This window comes from Quercus robur, chromosome 2 (assembly GCF_932294415.1).
Source record: "Quercus robur chromosome 2, dhQueRobu3.1, whole genome shotgun sequence".
Lineage (NCBI taxonomy): Eukaryota > Viridiplantae > Streptophyta > Magnoliopsida > Fagales > Fagaceae > Quercus > Quercus robur.
The window spans coordinates 6720965-6745000 of record NC_065535.1 but is presented as its reverse complement, the minus strand read 5'-3'; the positions used below and the strand labels follow the sequence as shown (position 1 = coordinate 6745000).

Below are 24036 nucleotides of genomic sequence, written 5' to 3'. Positions count from 1 at the left end.
AGACCTTGAGCACAGTGTAGTCGTTGGAAAGTCAGGGAGGTGAGGTTATTTGCTGGCCAGTGATTTTGTCATTTAGCAGATGCGTGAGGGTATATCAGGTATTCAAGCCTTAAAAAGTATTACAAGATCTGCGTTTTTAAGTGCCGTTCACAAAAAGTTGGCTGGAACTTCAGTTTCAAAACGTGATATTTTGCGTTTGAAAGGACGCAATTTCTAGTAAAATCACAGTGCCAAACGCACGCGTATTTGCGTTTTTAATAAAAACGCGCGTTAAGGCTTTTAAAACAGCCTATCCAAACAGGCTCTTAAAGACTCAGAAACCACATGGAACTCACACTCACACAGCCAAATTCCTAAACCCCAAAATAATGGGAACAACGTAAGTAGCGACTGTTTCACCTGGGGGAGCACTACTAGGAAAACTAAATTCCATACCCAAAAAAAATAGGTAATGTGATTTTTGTTTTTGTTTTTGTCCAATTATTAGTAAAATGTGTGTGCCCATTTCAAGTTTATTCTCTATTGATACTGATGTAAGCAGATTTGTGTTGTTTAGCCAAAATTATAGCCATTTCTAGCATACAGCCAAGGCTGCTGCTGCGAATGCTCTAAGCTTTTTGAAGCTAATTTATGGACATTGAATTTTGGCTTTTTGGCCGTGTTGTTAGGTTGAAGTGTGATCCCTAAATTATTTTGATGATGGGAAAGCCTCTCTACTACGGTATGTATACATTTTTCTGTGCTAATTGTATTAGATTTTGTGAATTTAGATTAAATGTTATAGCCCCCATTGAAATTACTTGATTTTTCTTTTTTTCCATGTGAACATTATGGGTGCGTTTGTATAGAGCTATTGCAAAACTGTGTTTTGAGTTTAAAATGAAAGTTTGTAAAAAAGCTAGGAGCAGTTGCTGTTGGGAAACGGAGATTTGGGTTTTTCATTTAAGCTCCCAAAAACGCTTAATCATATGGACCCCATATATCAAACGAGCTCTATGTACAATATAGTAGTTGTAATTTACGTGGAATTTAATAAACTTTGATCTTACATTAGCCTAATTTGAGTTTTTCCGAATTCGTTAAACGTTAAAATCAGTCAAAAGATTTAACAACAACATTAATAGGTTAATTAGGCCACTAATGTATTATTTCCCCACATTTTTATTATTATTATTATTATTATTATTTCAGTTATACTGATGTTTACTACTAAGTTGAAGTAGAAGTAATAGAGGGTATGACTTCAGATGGAGTAGAAAGTAGGAAACAATACATTTGGCCGACCTTTACTAATGTTGAGGATCCAGAGCCAACCCAAAATTTTTTTTTTTTTTGAGACTAAGGCTTTGTTTGAGTACTGATGTTATTTGATACTATCCTCACCTTTGCATGTGACCAAACCTCAACTTGAGATGAGTTTGATTTTTTGTTGATAAATTTGTATGATGAATCTTGGTTCACTATCTTACGTTTCATACAGCTATTCTACGCAGAATCTAATGAACTTGATCTTAAGAGGCTAATATGAGATTTTCCGAAATCATTATAGATTAAAATCACTCAAAGATGCTAAAGGATTTAAATGCTCTGAACATTTCTGGTGGGGATCAATATTTTTAATTTTGGGGGTTCCCCTATTATAATATTTCTTTATTACAACCGGGTTATGATGTAGGGAAAGATTATGATAGGCTTGCATTATTTTTATATTTAAGCAGATGGGGCAAAGGCAGAAGTTTCTAAAAGCTTAATCAATAGGATCTATGATGTCTTCTCTGATGGCATACATTTTTCAACACCAGTTTCCTCCTTGAGGACAAATGAAGTTGATTTGGTATGGCCTTGTCTTGGTATAATAGATTCTTAATTTTGTTGGTTTCATAATATATATATATATATATATATATATGCTCCTACTGCTGCTTTTAACTTACAAGTACCATCTCCCTCTTCTTTTCTTAGGTACGAGGTGTTTTACGAATGTTTCAAGGGCTTTCTAGTTCCTTGTTCTATTGGGGCCAGAGTGAAAAGAGTTTTTATGCCAAAAGTGGGATATATGTGACTCACCTTTCCCATACAAGCCTTCTTAACATCCTCAACCAATTTATGTATGCTGCGACATGTTTACAGCGTGTAGAAATAGTGGTCAATAAAGTTGAGACATCTGTGAGGTTATCACCCCCTACTTTGAGGGCATTTGCATGTTCTGTCTCTGCTTGGATTAAGGTATGTTTTGCTGTATTAAATATTTAATTTCTGTAATCTATGATCTATTTTACTATAATGAAGACTGAGTTCACTTGTGTTTAGAGCAGAGGTTGCGGGATATTGCTCTGAAGGAGGAAATGAAGATCCGTGATGCTGACATTGGAACCACTCCCACCCTATTAGGTTTAGTCAATTCTCTATCAAGGTTTGTACTTGCTAAACCTCATTGGAATTAGGCGTGGTAATTGTTGCGGTTTGGGCTATGCTATTGCCTGTTGGCAACTAATACCATCCATAGTTTCTCAACTTCAAGTTGGGATCTTCTTTTATCATTATTGTTGAAAGTTATTTTCTCTTGGTCAAGGGGCTTACAAAATCAGAGGAAAAAATTTTAGAAAGGAAAAAGAAAAAGAGGAACACGACTTGAGAATGACTCGATCTTTTGAATTTTCATGACTATATTCTTTGAACTGTAATATCAACACTAAGACATTGTACTTTTCTGTGTTAGACGCATTTGAATCTTTCTCTAGACCCCACATTTTTATCTCCCTTCTCACTATATTAGGCATCTTGCATTGCAATTACATAGGTTACTTTTTCCCCTGTAGGGAATTCATTGTTTTGTAATTAGATTCATGGTCTCATCCCTGTTTATCCTTCGGTTCTTCTTGTTTTGACAATCACTGATGACTGTTTATCAATATTAGCCTCTGCTCAGGTGCTGAGTATCTATTGCAAATAGTTCACGGAGCCATACCCCAAGTGTATTTTGAGTCCAGTTCTTCTGTTCCAGCTGCTGAATTGGCTGTGCATGTGCTTGACTATCTTTACAAGAAGCTCGATGAAGTATGTCTAGTGCAAGGTGGTGAGGTTGTGACTCCTGTGGCAGTATATTTTGTTTGGAATTTAAATTTTTGTGTTTCTTCTAGTTTATGCATTCAAATGTGGAACTTATTTTAATTTCAGGAGGAAGCTTATCAAATGCTACTTCATATTTTTGTTGGGAGTTTGTTACCATACATTGAGGCTCTTGATTCCTGGCTATTTGAAGGAACACTAGATGATCCTTTTGAGGAGGTAATTGTGATTAAAAATTTGTTTTATAGCCAAAAACTCAGAATAGTTTGTTTATGTTGTGCTCAAGAGCTCCTCCAAAGGAACTATACATTTTTGAAGATTGATATCATTAATGTAGACATTCTTTCCAAAATCATTTCCCTGGTGCAAGAATATTGATGATTGTTACGCAGATCACCTTCTTTGCATTGTGCGAGTGAATATTAGGGAACATCATGTTTGATGGCCCATAAAATCTTTTATTATTTGAATATTTGTGTGCTATATGTTCCTGATATATTGTCTTCTGAAACTATACTTTTATCTCATGATTTAATTAAAAAAAAAAAAAAAATCTCACTATTTACATAAGCAGTATTGCTGGATTGACTTTCTATTTTTAGTCTCTTCTTTCAAATATCCTTTCTAAATACTATCTTGCTCATTCTTGCATCCTTTGCAGGTGTTCTTTTATGCTAACAAAGCAATCTCAGTTGATGATGCTGAGTTCTGGGAGAAGAGCTATCTATTAAGATTTGTACAGTTTCAGAAACTAGATGATGAGCTCTCTGCTGCGACTAGCAACAGCAATCATGTACCTATAACAAATGAGAAGAAGGATATGGGTGAACGGGATTCCATCTCTATGCCTAGTTTATTCAAAGGAAAAGAGCGGGTCATTAGAGATTGCCGAACATGTCCTCTGTTTATCCATGACATATCTAAATCAATTCTTTCTGCTGGAAAATCATTGCAGCTGATCCAGCATGTTCCGACTACATTCTCAGCGACATCTGGCAAAGGAAGTGATTGTCAGTTTGATGGTTTTGGAAGCTCTATTGATGGTTTTCATCGTGGGCAACATATAGCAGGGTTAACATTATCGGAAGTTTTCTTAGTTTCGTTAACAGGTCTTATAGGCCATGGTGATCACATCTCAAGATACTTTTGGCAAGATGACCTCTGCAAATCTGAGATTCTCCCATCATTTGATGAATCCTTCGTGAGCAAGCTAAAAGTGGGAAATGTTGGTGGTGAAACTTTGCCATCATGCTCAGAGAAGATTTGGTATAAGTTCTTGGTTGATACATTGCTGCAGAAAAGAATGAACAATTTAAAGTCTGCATGTATGGATGCAAGTTCTTTTCTTGATGCAAATGAAGAGAATATGGTTGCAGGTCTTAGGGATAAATTGCCTCTCTTGGAATCATTCTGCCCAGAAAATCCAGTTATTACTGTCTGTCAGACAAGCCTTAGAAATAATATGGATGCCTGGAAAACATTGAACTTGTCTAGAAATTTCTATCTACCTCCTTTAAATGATGAGGCTTTACGAAAGGCTGTCTATGGTTGTGAGAGCAAATCTTCTCATGTTACTCAAGGAACAAATTATACTTTTGGTTTTCAGTTTGGAGAATCCGATTATGCTCGTTCACAAAATGACACAGAACTCTTAGAAGTGGTGTTTCCTTTCCCTACTCTTCTTCCTTCATTTCAGGTAGTACTAGACTGGTAGTTTCTGAGTCGCTTTCTAGCTATACTACCATTCCTTAAGATTATTCCTTAAACCACCTATATGTAATTGGGCAACAGGATGATCTCCAAATGCCAGAGCTGTTACCTTTCCAGAAAAATAGCACACTTGCATCAAGAGTTCTCTGCTGGCTTCAAAATGTTGAGCCAAGAACTACTCCACTCCCTGTGGTTATAATGCAGGAATGCCTTACTGTCTACATTAAGAAGCAAGTAAACAGCTCAAACTAATTTATAGAACTTTTGTTTCTTATTGTGCTGTTCACACACACGCACCCACACATGTATATATATTAAAAAGAAGCTCACTTTTAAATGTCATAGGTGGATTATATTGGCAAGCATATATTGTCAAAGTTGATGACTGATTGGAGATTGATGGATGAGCTTGCAGTATTGCGGGCCATATACTTGTTAGGTTCAGGTAGTGTTTAGCAAGTTGAACTTTTAACTTCATGTCCTTGTTGGTTACTAGGCACCTCAAATTTCTCTTACTTATTTACTGCTATATTGTTATTTCAGGTGATCTACTGCAGCATTTTTTGACTGTGATTTTTAATAAGCTGGACAAGGGAGAAACTTGGGATGATGATTTTGAGTTGAATACATTATTACAGGTGATGTTACTAAATCCAATAAAATGTTTTGCTTAATATTTGGGGTAGGATATGGGGATTCTTCTTTTCAGTTCTTGTTGTAGGGCCATATCTTCCATCTGCATGATTACTAGGATTATTGGTTGTAAGGGCTTAGCTATGATTTTAACAGCTGCCAACATAACAAAAGTACAAAACTGCTTCTAATTATTATTGAGAGTTTTTTACCCATAAAAGGAATAACAACAACATTTAAGCCTTAGTCCAAAATTTTGAGCTCAGCTATGGTCCTATGGATCATCAATAGATTAGTTAGGGTTGGTCAGTTGTATTTTTATAAATGTTAGAAATCAACTTTTTAACTAAGTACTTTCTTAAGTCATACACTCATAGTTGATGATTTACAGTTCAGTTAATTCCTTTCCCAGTGAAAATGATGTCAATCCAATGTGTTGTTATGCATAGCATTTGAATGGAAAGTTGGTATTATAATATGGAGACATGAACAAGGTCACTTGGTCAATAAATAAAAATGAGATCTAGAAAAGCAAATATGTAATGGAAGGCTTTGGTAGCCTGGAGAGCTGTGCCCTCTTGTTTAAATTTAATACATTGGACAAAGAGAAGTAGCTGAGCTTTACAGGGTAAAGGGCAGCCCATGGGGGGATTATGTAATATCCTAGGGCATAGTTATCATGGTTTTTGGTTCAACTTTCATATGCAGCTTTGGGCTTGTTTTTGGGTTTTCTTTAATGTTATAAATTTTAGAAATTGATGTTTTTTTCCTTGCGTATTTCTTTTTTCTTTTTCCTCTACTTTTTGAGAGGCACTTTTTTGTGTACTTCCTTTGTATGCGGGTTGTCCCCTTTTCTGGTGCTCTTTAACATCACAATACTAAGGAATTGTGGTTAATTGCTAATTTGCTATAGAAAAGATAATGGGCTCATTAAATTTCTGCTGGACACCTATGCAATTTTGGTTGTATGGGGCTAGGGTGAACAATCTCATACCCTGCCACAAATGCAGAGAGAACATGGTGTTCAAAAACGATGATTCTGTGATTAAATGGGGAGTTTTTGTTAATGTTTAATTTTATTGAATGATCAAATACACTGCAAAGGTGGCATTTATCAGTGCTATATGTTTGCTCAATATGTTTTTTGTTTCTCTTGCCACTTCATATCATAATCATAGTAGTGGTCTGTGCTTATTCAATGCAGGAATCTATTAGAAACTCTGCTGATGGAATGCTACTAAGTCCAGATTCATTGGTTGTGTACATCGCTAAAAATCAAGGTTTTGATGGTGATCCTAGTTTGGCTACTGTTGCCTCCCCCCCTCGTAAAAATCGTGTTCACAGTTTTGGGATTGATGGCCTTGATTTATTGAAATTCACCTACAAGGTTTATTATGTTTGGGTTCACTTTCTTTTATCTTTCAACTCCATTTCATGAATCGACTTTAATGTGTACATGTATTGGATGTGACAGGTCCCCTGGCCACTTGAACTTATTGCTAATGCAGAGGCTGTTAAGAAGTATAACCAAGTAATTCTTTTCACTTTTGGTTGGATTTGAGGTATCATCCTCTTTTTGTTCTCTAATTCTTCCAGGTTGATGTAGGTGATGTGCTTCTTGTTGAAGGTCAAGCGTGCAAAGTTTGTTCTTGATAAAGCTCGGAGGTGGATGTGGAAGGTATTTATTTATTTTTCTCCAATGCCATTCTAGTATATAGCCATTTCCTTTTGAAACAGAGCTTATAACCATAGATGAAGACATCTGCACAAATATTTAATTTAAGGATCAATGTTGACAAATATCATGTTTTGCAAACCACATGTTAAAGGCTTTCTGATTTGTATCATGCTCCAATTACCTTGATCTTTGTTATGCCTCTTGCAGGGTAGAGGCACTCCGACATACAACCGCAAGCACCACTGGTTAGTGGAGCAGAAACTCCTCCATTTCGTGGATGCTTTTCACCAATATGTAATGGATAGGGTAAGGCTTGTCCCACCATAGATATGGACCTTACTTTCACGGGAATTTTATCACTATTTGCAATCTTTGACTTACGGACATGGACAAAAACATGGTGTTTTTGAGTTAGGGATATTGGACACAACTCTTTAAAAGCCAAACAAACTGCTACATGTTTCTTTCCATTACATTATTTTTTTGTTTGGTGACTTTTCTATAATGTACATATGTTTGCCTGTGTACTCTATAGGTTATGTATAGTATGGTAGTTGTGTCAATGTACTTCCATTCACTGACCTGTCCTATATATATATATATATATATACACGTGTGTGTGTGTGTGGTTTCGACCTTGTCTACTCACCTACCTTTGAACATACCCTGATGTAATTAATCATTAGTCACTTATATTTGGTTGTTCTCTAATGAGATTGGTTCAGTACTGTAGTGGTGTTCCATGGTGAAAAAAAATTGCATGATATTTAATGGCATAAGTTACCAAATGTAACCTCATGTTCATATATTCATGTTTTTCAATTTCCCTCATGAATTACAATTTTTGATATGGACATGTAGGGGCAGTGAGCATGTATTGAGCTTGGGTGTGTGTGTGTAGTTGTTAGTATGGAGAGATGTTTCAAAAACTATAACTCAGCCCACAAGAAAGAAGAAACTAAAGTTTCTCTGGAATTTTATTTTTCAGTATGTGTTTATAATGATAATTTTACTGTTTGATATTTTTTCCAGTCAAAAATTAAGTTTTATAGTTGCTTCTGTTTCTGGTTTTGTAGTGGTTCAAATGCATTCTCAAGACTCTAAAAGCAACTCCTTTTTTATTAGGGATTATGGAATTTTATGTTAGTTACCATACACAATAAATGGGTTCTACTGCATATTGGTTTTTTTTTTTAATTGTTAAATTCATAAATGCAGTGCATTTTACTAATAAGGGACCTCTCCATGCAAAAGCTCCTCCAATTATAATTTTAGTGTTTTTTTTTTTTTTTTTTTTGAGGTGGAAAAGTAAGTACTTTATTAAGGTAAACCGGTTAAATTAGCCTAAAGTACATGAAAAAATTGTGGTGGAACATCCTCCATCCACACTGAAAAATTTGGAATGTCAATTGCATATCTTGCTAGACTATGAGCGACACTATTACCTTCTCTCTTAGTGTGAGAGTAAAGTAATTGACTAAAACATTGAGAAAGTACCTTCACATCCTCTACCAACAAACCAAAGGGTGCCAAAGAAACACTCTCATCAGACAAGGCTTTTATTACAACCAAAGAATCACCCTCAAGAACTGCCCTTGAAACTCCAATCTCTGCTGCAAATGAGAGCGCCTTAGCTGCTGCCAGTGCTTCTATTTCCTCAACACTGTAAGCTTGAGGTAATATCTGTGACCACAAAGCAATAACTAAGCTAGAGCTATTCCTTAAAACCACTCCAATACCTGCCTTGTTCTCGCTAGCAAACACTGCCCCGTCAAAGTTAATCTTCACCAAATCACGTGGAGGAGGAACCCATCTGATTTTAGCACGAGGTTGATGACAAGGTAATGGAGATGCTTGACAAGCATGGAATTCACACAACCTGTCTCTCGATAGCTGCTCGACTAGATGAAGGGTAGGAGCTGTTTGACAGAGGCAAACCTGGTTCCGTTGTGTCCATATAGACCATGCCATGGCTGCAAAAAGTTCTGGGCTTTTTTCCTGCTCAAAAATCCAAGACAGAAGCTCCTTGAAGTCCCCAAAAAAAACTGAACTTCAAAACTGCCACAGCACCAGGTCCGACCAGACAATGTCCAGTTCATGGCATGACCACAATGCATGCAATGGAGATTCAGAAGCAGCATGGCACCAATCACACTTCGGGTCTTCAATGATAGTTCGTCGGACTAGATTTTCCTTTGTTACTCATTTAATGCGTTTGATATTATTTCCAGTCAAAAATTAAGTTTTATGGTTGCTTCTGTTTCTGGTTTCATAGTGCTTCAAATGCATTCTCAAAACTCTAAAAGCAACTCATTTGTTATTAGGGATTATGGACTTTTATATTAGTTACCATGCACAATAAATGGGTTCTTCAGCATATTGGTTTTTTTATTTTTAAATTTATAATAAATGTGGTGCGTTTTACTAATAAGGTACCCTCTCCATGCAAAAGCTCCTCCAAGATGAAAATTAATTTCAACAAACTTGTCTTGAAAAGCTTACATATGATAATAATGGGAAGTGGTATTGTCTTAATTATGGATTATATTACTTTTTCAATTGGAGGCCTATTGGTATGGGCTACACAATGGGAGGTAACCTCCTTTCCCTTTCCTAAACCATCTCCCTTGGTGTAGGAAGAATTTGGTTCAAAGTTCCTTGTTCTATAACAAGAGATTTTATTAGCTGACTCCAAAGCATTATGTTCCTTTTCACATAGTTGTAGACACCATGAATTATTAGTTATGCATGAACCATTTTGCATCTAAGTTTATGTTTTCAAAAGAATAAGAACTTGTTAGATATCTGACTAGGATTTAGTAATCAGGTATATCATAGTGCATGGCGTGAACTGTGTGAAGGTATGGCTGCCGCTCGATCCTGGGATGAAGTCATAGAAGTTCATGAGGCCTACTTATTGTCAATTCAACGGCAGTGCTTTGTTGTCCCAGATAAACTGGTGGGTAATTTTTGCCTTTCTTGTTTGGCTGTTGTGACCTAAATGCTTGGATCTTGTGTAATTCAGTGTTTGTTTTGAGGTAATGCTGAGTATCTTCTCGTGATCTCTTTGAATTCAGTGGGCTCTGATTGCAAGCCGAATCAATATTATCCTTGGATTAGCTCTTGATTTCTACTCCATACAGCAAACTCTTAGTAGTGGTGGAGCAGTTTCTGCAATCAAGGCCAGATGTGAAATGGAAGTTGACCGTATTGAGAAACAGTTTGATGATTGCATTGCTTTCCTACTAAGAGTAAGCTTCTATTTATACTAGTATTGATTCTTATAATGTGAATGTCAAAGTTTGCATCGAACTCTGGTTTTCTGACTGTACAACATCTTTTCTGTAAGCACAAATATATGCTCAAGTAGATGTGCATCCTCAAGTAGTTGCACCCACAAATATGTGCTTTCTTTCTTACATTCACCACCTGAAAACGGGCATGTTATAGTTTGTGGTGTTCTACGCAGGTCCTATCTTTCAAGCTCAATGTGGGGCACTTTCCTCATTTGGCAGATTTGGTTACTAGGATCAACTACAACTATTTCTACATGTCTGATAGTGGAAACTTGATGATTGCACCTAGCTCTGAAACTGTTGGTTTGAGAATGGGGAAGGCCTTTGTAGGTAGAACAGATTGAATGGTGTTGTTTGGGATGGTTGTGATACTACGTCTCTTAACATGTTTCAGGGCAAGTGTGTCCTCTAGATTGTACAGAATTTGAAAAAGCCTATATCACCATGCTTTAGAGTTTGTTGATAGAACATGATGGATATGGAGGAAGTTGCTTGTGGCAGCAATGGACCCCTTGCCCTTACCTATAGTTCTCAAAATTGCCACCTGTAAATTAATCTCCATTTGCAATGTTCTGTTTCATTGCCTTCCTTAAAACATGTGCAGATATAAGGTGCTCTAAGACTCGGTCATGGTATTTTAATTATAGTAGACTACTGTTTCATGAGTAAAAGTGGACTGTGAATCATTTTCTCTCATTGTCCTCTAGGGAGAGATCGTTGGTGTGATGTGGGGTTATGCCTTAGAATGTGATAGAGTTTTTAGCTTACTGGAAAGTTGGGGAAGTATATAAGAATGCTATGATCTTGGAATGTTATGCCTTTGCCCCATATTTGGTGTGTTTGGCATGAATGGAACTCTCATATATTTGAAGGATGTGAACTTCTGGTGAAGGATGTTAATTTTCTTTCATTTCTTCATGTATACCTCGGCTGTATTAGGGCCGTGCACCATTTTGCACCTCATGTTACATGTTTATTAATATTATTATTACTAGTCGTAGACCCACACAATACGTGGGAATAAATAATTATTTTGTATTGTAATATATTGTATAATTTTTTTTCTAAAATTTTTTGAAGATAATTTGTTCTCCCTAAAAATTAAATAATTTCTACTTCGGTCCAATTCGGTCCACATGGTCAATTTCAATCCCCCTTCAGTCCATTTTAGACTAGTTGGGTCTTAAATTGATTCTTTTTGTATGTTTTCTTTTCAATTTTAGTTCAAAAATTCATTTCTTTTCTTAATTTTTGGGTTTAAAAGTATAAAATTTTATTATATTTGGGCTAAACTCTTTAGTTTTGAGTTAAAAAATACAAGGAAAATACTAAAATAGACATTAGAAACTCGGTCCTATTTAGTCCATTCTGTCCATTAAAGTTCTTTTCGGTCCAATTCGGTCTTATTCAGTCCACATTGGCCCTATTTGGTCCACATTAATCCTATTTTGTCCGTTTTGGTCCTATTCGGTCCATTCTGTTTACTTTGGTATTATTTGGTCCTATTCGGTCCACATTGGTCCTATTTGGTCAATTTTGTGCACTTTGTTCCACTTCAGTCTTATTCGAGCCATTCGGTCCACATTGGTCCTATTCGGTCCATTTTGTCCACTTTGGTTCTATTCGGTCCACTTCAGTCTTATTCGATCCTTTCGGTCCGCATTGGTCCTATTCGGTCCATTTTGTTGACTTTGGTTCTATTCGGTTCATTCTGTCCACTTTGGTCCTATTCAGTGCACACTGCTCTACTTCGGTCCAATTTAGTCTTTTTTGGTCCATTAGGTCCACTTCAGTCCATTCGTTCTTATTCAGTCCATTTGGTCCTATTCGGTCCACCTTATTCCTATTCCGTCATATTCTGTCCATTTGGTCCAAGTCCATTCAAATTACTTCAGTTCATATTGGTCTACTTCAATCTATTTTTGTGTACTTACATAATGGGAAGAGACATGTTTGGGTTGAAAGTATCTAATTTAAATCCAAATTTATTAAAATATATATAAATCTCAAACTCATAATATCTAAAATTTTAAACATAGCATTAATTGTTGCTACGCTTTTGTTGAACCATATTTTTTTTTAGAAACTTGTTGAACCATATATATATATATATATATATATTTTTTTTTTTAGAATACTAAATATTTTTAACACACACACACGGAGAGAGGCGAAAAGGTTTTAAAAAAATTTATAGCAGTGTATATCTTGTTGAACCTTGGTGCAACTAAATTTAAGTAAAAGTCTTTTTAAACATAAAAGTTATAAATCTATAAATGTAATATTTAGGGCAATTATTTGTTTTAATGTCGTTATTTTAAATGAATTGCATGGAATTGATTATACATTTAAGTAAAATAAATAAATATATACATATATGTGTGTATGTATAATTTTTATTTAAATAAATAATTCAAATTATTCATTCTCTTAAAAGAGATTATCATGATAATCAAAACTCATATCAAACTTATACGAAATATGTATAATTTATTCTCTAAATTTTATTGGAGAGAGAGAGAGAGAGAGGTACTTGTGATGGGGAGCTAAAAAATATAACACTAAAAAGTATGAACCCAAAATAAAGTTTTTAAAAATTACAATGATTCATCAACATAAAGTAGAGTTGCAAGAAAGAATAAAAAATCAAGAGAAAGAGAATAACCACTTTTTCAAGAGAGAATGTGAGAGAGAATAATAAGAAATTTATAGGAAATAATATGAGAAGAAAAAAAAGTAAAAAAAAAAAAATAGTGATAAATACCAAATTATCTAAGTCATGTTATGTAATAAAATAACATTATATTCTTATATACTATCTTTATAACATCTATAAAATCAAAGAGAATAAAAAATATAACAATTTAAAAATACAAAACTTAATCATATCAACACAAAGTAGAGTTCCAAATAATACAGAAATTCATCAACTTAAATGGAGACTCTATTGTCAAAAATGGAGACTCTAATCACACTTCTTGTTGGGGCAATGGCACAAATCATCAAACTTATATAGCTATTGAGCAATGGCCATTTACTAGTGGGATGCTAATGGCAACTTGCTTCTTCTTTTTATTTTTAAAAGCCTTTTGATCTACCTTGCTTCTTCTTTTGTGGTCCTAGCTTATAATTACTTTAGGTCCTTGTGAGTATGCCCAAGATAAGATCACCAGAGCTAACTTGCATAAGCGAGATTTGGCCTTTTGCCACTGTCTCGTTTCTTCTTGATTGATACTCTTCAAACTAAGAAACTGGGAGATGTCACGTTTCCGGTATTTAGATTTACTGGTAAAGTTTTCATCCTTAAATAAACGACTTAACATTGAATTCTATCCACATAAGGGAAATGAAAAGATTATCGTGGACAGTGTGACACGATGCGGTTACATGTTTAAATCGTGTCTTGTCCAGTGCATTAGAGTATTGGATACAAGCCAAACTTATTTCTTATAAGCAAAATAATGGACTTGAAAGACGTGTCCTAAACTTGAAGGTCTTAAATTTCATTCGTCACACTATTGGTCAATGAGGTTTTTTGATGTATTATGGATAAAGAGTGAAATAGTCTAATCAAAGGTTGGGACACTACTTCTTTTTATCAAAATAATAATAATGGCCTTCTAAAAAAAAAAATAATAATAACAGAGGATTAAATTAAATTGACAAGAAGATATGCAATTAAATAATTAATAACAAAACACAGTATAAACTAAAATTAGAAAAAACAAAACAAAAAGGGAATCCGAATCACCGGATCCAGTTTCGGGTTAGCCTTCGACCCGCATTGAAAAGCCCAAATTAGAAGCCCACTTTAAAAACCAATTTTCCCTCTCAAATGCCTCATTTTTCATTTCCCTCCTTTTTCTCTCTCTCTCTCTCTCTCTCTCTCGCTCTCTCTCTCTCTACAGTGAGCACTAGAGAATAGAGAAAGCCATTAACACATTCTCAATCTCCGAACCCAAAACCAAGATGGATGATCCGACTCCGAAACTCCTCACCATCTCCGACCTAATACACCGTAATCGTCCGATCACCGCCACCTCATCTCTCCACTCCCGCCTTCCCGGCCGTCCGATCTCTCCCAAACCCAAACCCAAACCCAAACCTAAACCCCCAAATCCCACCCATTTAAACCCTAACCCTAAAACTCTCACTCCTCTCAACAACCCAGCCACCATGATCGGAACCCTAACCCTCCCAATCAACACCTCTCCCTCAAATCCAAACCCTAATTTTCGATGCCCCTACAACAATAACAATTGCCTCCAGTTCTCCGATGATTCGGCTTCGATTTGCTGCGACGTTCTCGACCTCGATGTTCGGATCATCGGCAAGAAAATCCGCGTCCTCGCTTGGAATTTCATTCCCTTGAAGCGCGGCGGCTGGTTCTTGGAGATTATCAAATGGAGTTTCCTCGAATCGAGTGGGCTCGGGCTCGGTCGGTGTTCGAATGTGGATACATTTCCATTGGTTTCAGGTTCTTCATCTACCACCACTGACGCTGATCCCAAAGCTTGGTATCGAATTCACGGTGCTCTAGAGTTTATTAGTCCTGTTTCTGTGGTTCCATGCAATAAAAGAGGTGTAAATTCAAGTCTTCGAGGTTTTTTACTTCAAGTTATCGCTTGTGAATGTAAATTATGTAGTTCAAAGAGTTCTAAATTGGGTTTGAATGATTCAATTCGAGAACATGATACTCATTCTTATACAAAACCCGTGTTTGTGTACTTTTGTGGTTCTGCTTCATTTTGGCATCCTGTAATTGTGAAACTTATTGGGAAGATTGTGATGGTCTCGGGGTTGAAGATGAAGTTGGTGTATATAGGAAAGAATGAGTCTCGGTTGATGTATGTGACTACGGAGAAATCTGCTTTGCATTTGTCTAGATTGTCTAAGAAATGGGCACTGCGTGAAAAACGTGTGATGGAGGGGAAAGGAGAATGTGGTTCGTATAAGGGCGTAATTAGAGGTGTGTACATGGAAGGGATGGTTGTTGAGCTGGACAATGAAGTGTGGCTTTTGTTGACTGATCATTTACTAACTCCACCGCATAGTCTTAGGGTTGGCGCTCTTGTAAGTGAGAATGAATTCACTGTTTGTCTGACCCAAAATTTATTTTTGCACATACAATATGTCTTATCATAAGAAATGGGTGAAATTTGTTGCAAGTATCTGAGTTTTGTAACACCTCAATTGTTTGTAGATATCCGTGAGAAATGTTCATTTTGTGAATCCAAAATTTTCTTGGAAGAAAATGCTTATACTGGGGGCTTGCTTCAAGACTAGCATTGTTGTGGAATCCTTCTCCCCATTGGAAACTGGGTATGGGATGCTTACTTAATTTTGTTATCTTAATGAATTCCTGATGTGTGAGTAGTCATCTAAGGCAGCTGTGGACAACCCGTGGAAACTGAGCATCTTTTTCTTTTTTGGAACATTTGTTTTCATTTTTATTTGAGCATTAAACCATATCAGAAGATGACTCAAAATGATCCTGAACCATCCCAAAATACACTGTTGGTCCCTAAAGCTTACTTGTTGAGTGCATTTAGTCCCTGATATTTCAAATGAGATTCTAAACATTGAGTTTCCTTGGAATTTCCATACATTCCACCCGTTTATAAATAATCTAATCTTATGCTGCAGGAGTCATGTAGTTTCACAATTGCAAAGTATGCTGGGGAAGTTTGTTGAGTCCCTAGTATTTTCTGCCCGACTATGGTATGCAGTTGTCCTTAAAGCTTCTATATGTTGTATAGTTATCAAACTATCTTATTTAGGTGAAACCTTTTGATGTCTGACATTTTATTTTATTGGATGGTTTGGTTTCAGGGTATTACTTGTCATTTCATGCTTTGGGAAAAAGTTTTCTGGTATGACAAATGAGGAGATTTTGGGATCAAAACATGTAATTCACTAGCTTTGGATTCACAGAGTTTCTAGCATTCTGTTCTTTTCAATAGTCATTGTTATATTGTTTTCCAATAAGCTAGCTTTGGCGTCTGCAAGGTGTTATCAGAAGGAAGGACTGGCTCAGGTCTATGCTAGTTTACATTTACCTCCGCCAGCGTTTCGATCTCGGGTAAATTGGTAATTATCAGTTGGATAAAATCTGTTATCATTTTCTTTTGTTCTCATCTTATATAATGATTTATATTTTCTTTTGGCAGCATGGATTATTCGTGGAAGTATGTAATCATGACCAGTGTGGCTGTGGTAGTGAAGTGCATTCTAATAACCTCAAATTGGTAACTCCTGTGTCTTGAATTCTGTGTGTGTTGGATTGGCTTCTTGATCTTTTTGAAGGACATATGTTATCTAGTTCCTATAGAAATGTGATTATTCAAGCTGTTATTTCAGGTGATGCCCATATCTAGTTTTATCTGTCACTGTGAGGCCACATGGATGAGAATGCTACAACGGGAAAATGACTGTAAAAATATTTGTGAGAACAACCAATTTAACCTTCAATCTTGTGAAGGGAGATTTTATGGCCGATCAATCAAGAAAATAATTACAAGTGAAGATATGGGCATTAGTTTGCTTGGAAGTCTAAAGGTTAGTAATTGAGGTTTATTTTAAACTATTCTAGTATCTTGTAACATCTGGGCCATCATGTTGTTTGTATCAGTTTCATCAAATGTGACCCACAAAGTCCAGTTGTTGATTAGGAAAGAAGACAGTCATAATACTAATGGGTTGTCTAATTTTTTTGAGCATTTGAATTGTATGTTCTGCACATTTTACATGATTTTCACTGGGTGTCAAGTTCTCAAAATGCTGATTGTGTACTGTAAAATTTAGATGAGTTGGGTTATAAACTTCTGTAGATCTGATCATCATGAGAATGCCTTCTATTCAGATTTCTCCCTCTTCTGGAAGATTACAGTTGGTTGATGCGACTGGTAACATTGATGTTCTTATACCAGATCTTCCATCAACCTGGAATACCCACAGCATATATGAGGTCATATACGGTGATGATGTTGCAACCTGTTCTCCACTATCTAGTCATGAGATTCTTTGATTGAAATAAAATTTTTTCTGCACATGTTGGCTGTATTCTTCCAGTCTCTGGAGTCACATTTATTTTCTTTTGGCTTTTCAGGTAATTGACTATAGTCTTATTATTGAAGGTGAACCTCATTTGATAGATCATTTGGGTTTGCTTGATAATGAGTCAGTCTCATGCAGAAGTATATTTCAGTGCATCCCACTGGCAAGAGATATAAACCTAGCAGTCTATATTTATTTTCATTTGAGGGATGCAACCTGCAGAAATCTTCCCTTTTATCCTTGTATTGACAAAAAGGATGATTTTGAGAAACTTGAAGGTGGAGCGTTTCATCTACTTCGCGTAACACACAAATTTCCTGTGTTGCACAAGGTATTTTTTGTTGTTGTAACTTTATTCTCTACATTGTTTCTGTCATGTTCTTAGAAGCTTTTCCAAGTAAGTCTCACTTGGAGTTGTCCCAAGTGAAACCTATGGAAATTAGAGAGAGAGAGAGAGGGGAGGGTGGGAATTCTAGGAGCATTAGCCCTGATTGTTTAGAACACATAGTTATCTCATTACTTTTGTGATCAATAAATCCACTTTTACTTAATTTCACAGCTTAATGGTGATATGGCTGTATCAAACACGTCAAGTCTATTTGTTGAGGCCATAATTTTGCCTTGGGATTTATTTCTCAACGGGGATGGGCTTCCAACAAAGGTTTCAACGGAACAGCTGGAGGAACCCATGGAATGTTGTGCTGGTGAAAATTACCAGGAGCATGCTTCTCTCAAGAGACGTAAAATTGATCTTGCATCAATCAAAGCATTGAGTGCAGGTGTAATGTATGATTGCAGCAAACCTGACCATGGACTGAGTTCTTGTTCTAATTCTTATGCTCAATTCAATGAGGAGCTGATGTCTTGCAACTTGAGTTCTTACCAAAAAATTTCTTGTTTGATCACTGTTAGAGGTGTTAACTGTAATAGCATGGTTAGTTCAGGTACCTTGCAGTGCACAAGTTCCAGTTTAAATGGTGGTGGTGGTTGCAGACCAAGTGCACGAAAGGTATTGCTGGAGATCAAGTCTGAAAGTTTTTTCAAGTATCAGGTGAGTTTGATTTCTTTCTTTACTCCAAATTTTTCCTGCTCCAATGGTACTTTCTTGGTCCAGGGATGTGGAAATAATGCTGCATTGTGCTTTCATTTTTAATGTGAATTAACTTGTGTTTATTTTCATCTAAATTCCAGTTTTTGCAGATTGGTGGTTATTACATCACAAAACATCATGGAGATGATTCTTTTTGTAAAAAGGGTTCTGGTTACGTCAGTGATGTTAAAGTTCTTCTTAATTCTGGAATACATATGTGGAGCCTTTCATATGCTTTTGATGAGGTTTTTCCTGATAGTAATTCATCTGACCACCGGGTATTCAGTAGTTCTTCTTTCAGCAATAATGAGGCTCTCTCTGCAAATAAACTTGAACACCTCCAGGTTTTTACAGAAAATTCTCCTAGCACTTGTTCAGATGTTCATATTATTTTCCCTGCAAACGTAAGAGATATCTTGGAGGCAAATCTTGGGGGTTTGGAAGATGGCCTGGTCAAACCAATTGTGCCACCTAAAGAAATCACTAATGATTCTCTGTCTATGGCGTCCACTGATTGTAGTTGCCTATTTCCTGAGGGAAATTTATCATCTTTACGGGGGCAGGTGGTTTCCTTTTATAGCATGGACCATAGTTCCATTGATGCACATCTGAGCTGTGAAAGCCTCGGTGATATTCTCCAGACAAGATTCTTTCAGGGAGTTATAAGAAGTTTTTGTATTCATGTTTTGGTTGACCATCACATTGTAAATTCCTAGTTCACTTTCTTTCTTCTTTTCTTGGATATAATTTGGACGGATTATGTCTTATCTCCTTGCATCTATTCCATTAATTAGGTGAGGATCTGTGGTTCCCTAAATAAACGCGCTATTCCTATTGGATTTGGACCTGGAGCATATGCAACATTCCATCGAATTCTTGACAGGGGGTAGGCAGTTTTTTTGTTATTTAATATTATAGATTTTACTTTCTTCTTCTTTATTGCCTGTGGTTTTTTGCTTTTGATTGTATGAATCGGTAGGTTTATTTATAGATGTCCACTAGTAAGAAGCTACAAAGACATTTGCTGGCCAATCACTTTCTAGGCACTGCTTAATGTAACATTTATAGGTGATTTCTAAAATAACACCCAGCGTTCTGTAATCAAGGACAACTGCAAGTGGGACTGAGTTTAATGGGGTTAAAGAAGCAATCAAGTGTGTAGAAGTGACACTGCTTCAGCCACAAAAATAAGTTATGATTTAGTGGGTGAAAGGTAGTATTAACTTATTAAATCAATTAAATTGGTACTGATTTTGGCTTTAGGTGGCATGTTGGGATGAGAATCTGGTAACCATCCAAGTATGACATTGGGGAACACATTTTGCTGCTGCAGCATCAATGGTGATTGCCCACATTTATGCATTGAAGGTTGCAGGGTGTACTTCCTTTACAGACTTTATTCATGGCTATAAGATATATCATTCATTTTTTCTTGTGTGTGTTGTCTCCATTCATAGCTTATTCAGTTTCAAATTCTAAGTTGTGGTTGCATGATCTATCTTTATGAAATTACCTATACTCTCATAGTTCCACTTTTGCAATGATTATCTGGATTATTTCTAAATCGGTTTCTTTACATTTTGCTAAACTGTTGCAATGGTTATATAATAATTCAATTTTATTCCTTGATTTTCCAGGGGAAAGAATAGCTTTATGTTGACACCTGTAACATTTATTGTAATAAACTCCATCAGTGCAGTCAGTGAACCCTACAATGACAAAAATATCAATTCTTGGCCTGCTTCAGATGTGCACAATGATGCTGCTCCAGATACTGTTTCTTCAGGACTGATTTCTGATTTGATTCAAAGAGTGGATTGCAAGCCAATGAGGTTTCGTTGCAGGGTAAGTTGCTTTTTGTCTATCATACTATATGAGTTTTAAGCAGGTTAAATTCATCTCCTTACTACACCCCCAAATGTGTGTTCTCAGACAGATGAAGCTTACTCATATTGTGCCATTGGTTGTTACAGGTTGTTGCTATCCATACACTGGTTCTGGAGAAGAGGAGGAATGTAAAATATGATGATTTACAATCAAAAGATACCTCTAGGACACCCTTTGTTGACATCCCATTTGCTGGTTTTGTTTTGGGTAAGTCATTTCTCTATTTGCAGAAAATATTATAATATGATGACATTGTTAAGAGTTAAGGCCTTTTGTGTTATGAAAGCTGTGGCTAGTTGACACTACTTGATTGCTTCTCATAGCCAGGATGAGAGATTGCAGTGGGTTCTTTACAGCTCCTTGTTTTGGTGATATTGTCTTGTGGTATCTAGGCATAGCATTTTAGGCTTCTCCTCCTCATCCCTGTATTATTTCTCCAATTAGTGTTCTTTGTTTTCCTTGTTTATATTTTGTTGGGGACCTTCAGATCACGGGAATTTTGGGTATGTGCAATTAGTATGTCCTACAATTTATAGGAATTTAATTCATTGAATTGATCCTGCGGTTAAACATTCTTTTACACTAATTCTTTGGAGTTGTGTAATTATGGTAGAAAATTGATTATAACCTTTTCCATGTCAAAGACAAGACCCTCTACTTGCCTATGTGCATGAACATTCAGTTGGTGAGACTAAGGAACAGTTGTTTTTAGAAGGTCTAAGTATATTGAATCGAAGTTTTTTTCTTTTTTTGACAAGTTAAGCTCAATTTGAAGGAACTGGAATCTATTTTTAGAAAACAGCTTTAACAAAGTCTGTTTAAGGTTCTCTACTCTTTCAAGAAAAAGGGCTACGATAAATCTCAATTAGCAATATATCTGTTTTTGAAGTCTGACACTTTACCCCACATACATCCAAAACTCTTATTGAATGTGGTGATTCCTAGGTTTCATCTCGGTGCCCTAAATCATTCTGCTACAAAATGTTGCAGCACTAATGTAATTGTCATGAGTCTGGTAAATTTTATTTTTGTTGACTAGTCTAGTAAACGTTATGGAGAGTCATAGTTAAATGTCCTGCATCGTACACTACCTATCAAAAATAATTCGTGAATAATACAGAAGTGGAGCAGGTTAGATTATACAATGATCTCGACTTAATCATCAACATTCAGAAGCAAGCACCTCCACTTTCCATGAGTTCTCAGCTTTGCTAGCGACTTTGCCTTCATTTGTTAGTGTACTTATTTTGGCGTAATTTTGAATCCTTATTTTTTACCCCTCATTTCAACTTGTAGATGATGGGTCATCCTCTTCTTTTTGCTGGGCCAACGCTGAAAGAGCAGCAACCTTGCTGAGGCTGCATGAAAAACTCCCACGGGGAGCTTTTGAAAACAGTGGCTGGACTTCAAAGTGGGCTCAGATAGATGACAATGCCTGTAGCACAATCATTTATCATATTGAGAGAATAATCAGGAACCATGATAGAATTACAGTGAAGAATCATGGGTCAATGTTTGATTCTTCTTATCAAGACCTTGCTGTTTCTGTCAGTTCAGATAATGCCCTCAGTTGCTCAGATGAGAACCTCCTTAAGTTCATAATCTTCAATGCTTGCTTTGGCACATTCTGGGTGAGTTTACATTTATTGTGGAAGAGCTTGCAAATTAAACTTCTGTTTCCTCAGAGATAGAATGAAGATATTTTTAGTGTTTAGATGGTTGGCCTTTACATGGAGATGGAATCATTTGGTTTTAAATTCATGACAAATTTGAGTTTGAACCTGCTAGTCATCACCCGGAAGTTCTCAATTTGCTAGTGACTTTACCTGCAATTTCAAAGTGTTGTAGGATAGGCGTGCTCAGTAGAATGTTATGAAAGCTTAGAATATTGATTTCACACATTTGTAATATGTCTAAATTCCCTTCATGCATATTCCTTTTGCAATTTTTAATTTTCCTCATGATGATTAGTGTGTATTATTTACTTCTGCTTGGGAACTTATTATCAATTTTACCATTGTCCTGGATGTTCTCTTGTACTCTGAGTTGATCATTCCTCTTCCCTGTGCTCATTTCTTGATCAGGCCTTTTGCAGTTGCTGCCTTTTCTGTTATCTTCTAACCATTCCTCTCTTCACACGTTGAAATATTTGACTCAATTTCGTGTTGGCAGAATGTTGTTGCAAGCGTGATGGATTCAAGTACTGTTAGGCAATTGGGGAAAGAACACCTTTCAGGAATGGGGCCGACCGTGCATGCCATACAAAACATATGGGCTATGGAAGTTTGTTACTCAAACCCACTTACTGATGGCAGGTATTTGATCCAAGAACTGCTTAATAGATAATTGTTTTATGGCCTATGTGTTTGTTCACAGTTGGTCTCAAGCCCACACAAAGGTGGAGGGTTGCGGTAGGTTGATGGCAAATGTAAAATTTAGTTACTTTTCAAGAATGTATCATATTGTTGAAAAGTCTTGGGATTAAGGATTTGTTGTTAGTAGCCAACTATAGGTTGCAGGGTCTTTTTTTTAAAAGGAGGTAGAAAACCATATATGTTGAAATATAAAATCAATGTCTAACTAGTTCGATGATGTCAATGATACTAATTAACTTGTGTAGTTAAAGAATTAACATACAAATTGACTTATTTGATCAACTTGAGGACCCTGCCCTTCCCGAATACGTCTTGGTAAATTTGTTTGTTTGAAACTTGTTCTTAAGCTGGTGTGGATATGCTTTAGGAGCAACCCGGTCCAGGTCCTTGATTTACACGGGTTTTTCATTCTTGTTTGCTGCCGTGGATGAGTTCTTAATTCTTGTTTGCTGCCGTGGATGCTGAGGAGTTTACTCTTGTTCACTGCTGAGGATTTGGATCTCATGTACTGTTGATCTCATATCTGAGGGTCTAGGACCACTAAGCCCTTGCAATCTATGAACAATGCAATCAGATACAGTGATTTTAAAAGCTATTCTGATCACGACAGCATATGAAAAATAGAAAGGAATTAATTGCTCGTAGTTCCTGAGGATGTAGATAGCATGAGTGGTTGTTGTTGAATAACGTCATGTGTATATTTGAGCGAGCTCAAGTAGAGGTTGGCTCTAATATGGGCTAAACTAGTCGAGTCGGTTGAACTGTTTGAACCGATGAATCGGTATCTGGCCACAACCCTTTGCGACTCATTCGACCGGTTCAGCTACTAAAACATTGATGGCAATAAATAAGTTAAAAATCTTTGAATGGCCCCTATATTGAGGGCTTAAATCCATACACAATCATGTCAGACACACTCCTACCATAATAATATGGTCCATCTTTTTTTTTTTTTTTTTATGAGAATAATAAAAGATGATGATACTTGTCCTGTCTTAAACAACCGGTTTAAGACAGGACAAATTAAATTTTTTTCTACATTATGATGATACTTGTCCTGTCTTAAACAACCGGTTTGATCCAATGAGAGCTCAATTACTGTACCTTTAGACAAGCTAAAAAGCCCTAAAACTACAGAACAAAATCCAATTCATTAAAAAAATCCGGAAACAAAAATGGTTAAGAGCTTGGACGAATTGAGGTTTTATTACATAATAATTTATAAATAATAAAAGGGGGACC

The 24036-nt window shown here is 36.2% G+C and overlaps 2 protein-coding genes across 8 annotated transcripts in view; both read left to right on the top strand.

Moving 5' to 3' along the window:
- The window catches only part of LOC126712108 (uncharacterized), an 11447-nt gene extending 170 nt beyond the window's left edge, over window positions 1-11277 (top strand). The window contains exons 1-18 of one of the 5 annotated variants that reach the window (XM_050411316.1): window positions 1-444; window positions 666-721; window positions 1719-1834; window positions 1963-2226; window positions 2316-2413; window positions 2919-3081; window positions 3178-3288; window positions 3731-4765; window positions 4861-5013; window positions 5125-5224; window positions 5323-5417; window positions 6617-6799; window positions 6887-6943; window positions 7019-7090; window positions 7298-7396; window positions 9918-10049; window positions 10168-10341; window positions 10560-11277. The exon at window positions 1-444 is cut by the window's left edge and continues 170 nt beyond it. In XM_050411316.1, the coding sequence (XP_050267273.1) occupies window positions 697-721; window positions 1719-1834; window positions 1963-2226; window positions 2316-2413; window positions 2919-3081; window positions 3178-3288; window positions 3731-4765; window positions 4861-5013; window positions 5125-5224; window positions 5323-5417; window positions 6617-6799; window positions 6887-6943; window positions 7019-7090; window positions 7298-7396; window positions 9918-10049; window positions 10168-10341; window positions 10560-10730 (3048 nt within the window). In that variant the 5' untranslated portion in view covers window positions 1-444; window positions 666-696 and the 3' untranslated portion in view covers window positions 10731-11277. Of the gene's footprint in view, window positions 449-649; window positions 722-1549; window positions 1601-1718; window positions 1835-1962; window positions 2227-2310; window positions 2414-2918; window positions 3082-3177; window positions 3289-3730; window positions 4766-4860; window positions 5014-5124; window positions 5225-5322; window positions 5418-6616; window positions 6800-6886; window positions 6944-7018; window positions 7091-7297; window positions 7397-9917; window positions 10050-10167; window positions 10342-10559 lie in introns of those variants that run through there. The other 4 variants (XM_050411315.1, XM_050411313.1, XM_050411317.1 and 1 more) reach the window with 4 other exon arrangements.
- Window positions 11278-14251: 2974 nt separating this feature from the next.
- LOC126712107 (CST complex subunit CTC1) lies at window positions 14252-23002 on the top strand. Of its 3 annotated transcripts, none has more exons than XM_050411312.1 (16): window positions 14252-15459; window positions 15590-15708; window positions 16033-16107; window positions 16219-16294; window positions 16406-16468; window positions 16557-16634; window positions 16747-16944; window positions 17249-17353; window positions 17495-17773; window positions 18002-18493; window positions 18643-19236; window positions 19327-19418; window positions 20170-20377; window positions 20506-20626; window positions 21716-22050; window positions 22592-23002. In XM_050411312.1, exons 1-16 carry the CDS (start codon window positions 14356-14358, stop codon window positions 22763-22765), a joined length of 4113 nt encoding a protein of 1370 aa, XP_050267269.1. In that variant the 5' UTR covers window positions 14252-14355; the 3' UTR covers window positions 22766-23002. The 3 variants fall into 3 exon arrangements, 2 of the variants coding, with proteins under 2 accessions (XP_050267269.1, XP_050267268.1); XM_050411311.1 differs by having other exon boundaries at window positions 18634-19236; XR_007651044.1 differs by lacking the exons at window positions 20506-20626; window positions 21716-22050; window positions 22592-23002 and adding an exon at window positions 19796-19900 and having other exon boundaries at window positions 18634-19236; window positions 20170-20314.
- The last annotated feature ends 1034 nt before the right edge of the window (window positions 23003-24036 follow it).

Bases quoted from the DNA above. Each gene is read 5' to 3' on its own strand.
- LOC126712107 (XM_050411311.1), top strand. From the start codon at position 14,356: ATGGATGATCCGACTCCGAAACTCCTCACCATCTCCGACCTAATACAC. The intron at 16,469-16,556 runs GTAAATTGGTAA...TTCTTTTGGCAG, and splicing joins CGCCAGCGTTTCGATCTCGG to CATGGATTATTCGTGGAAGT. The intron at 22,051-22,591 runs GTGAGTTTACAT...TCGTGTTGGCAG, and splicing joins CTTGCTTTGGCACATTCTGG to AATGTTGTTGCAAGCGTGAT.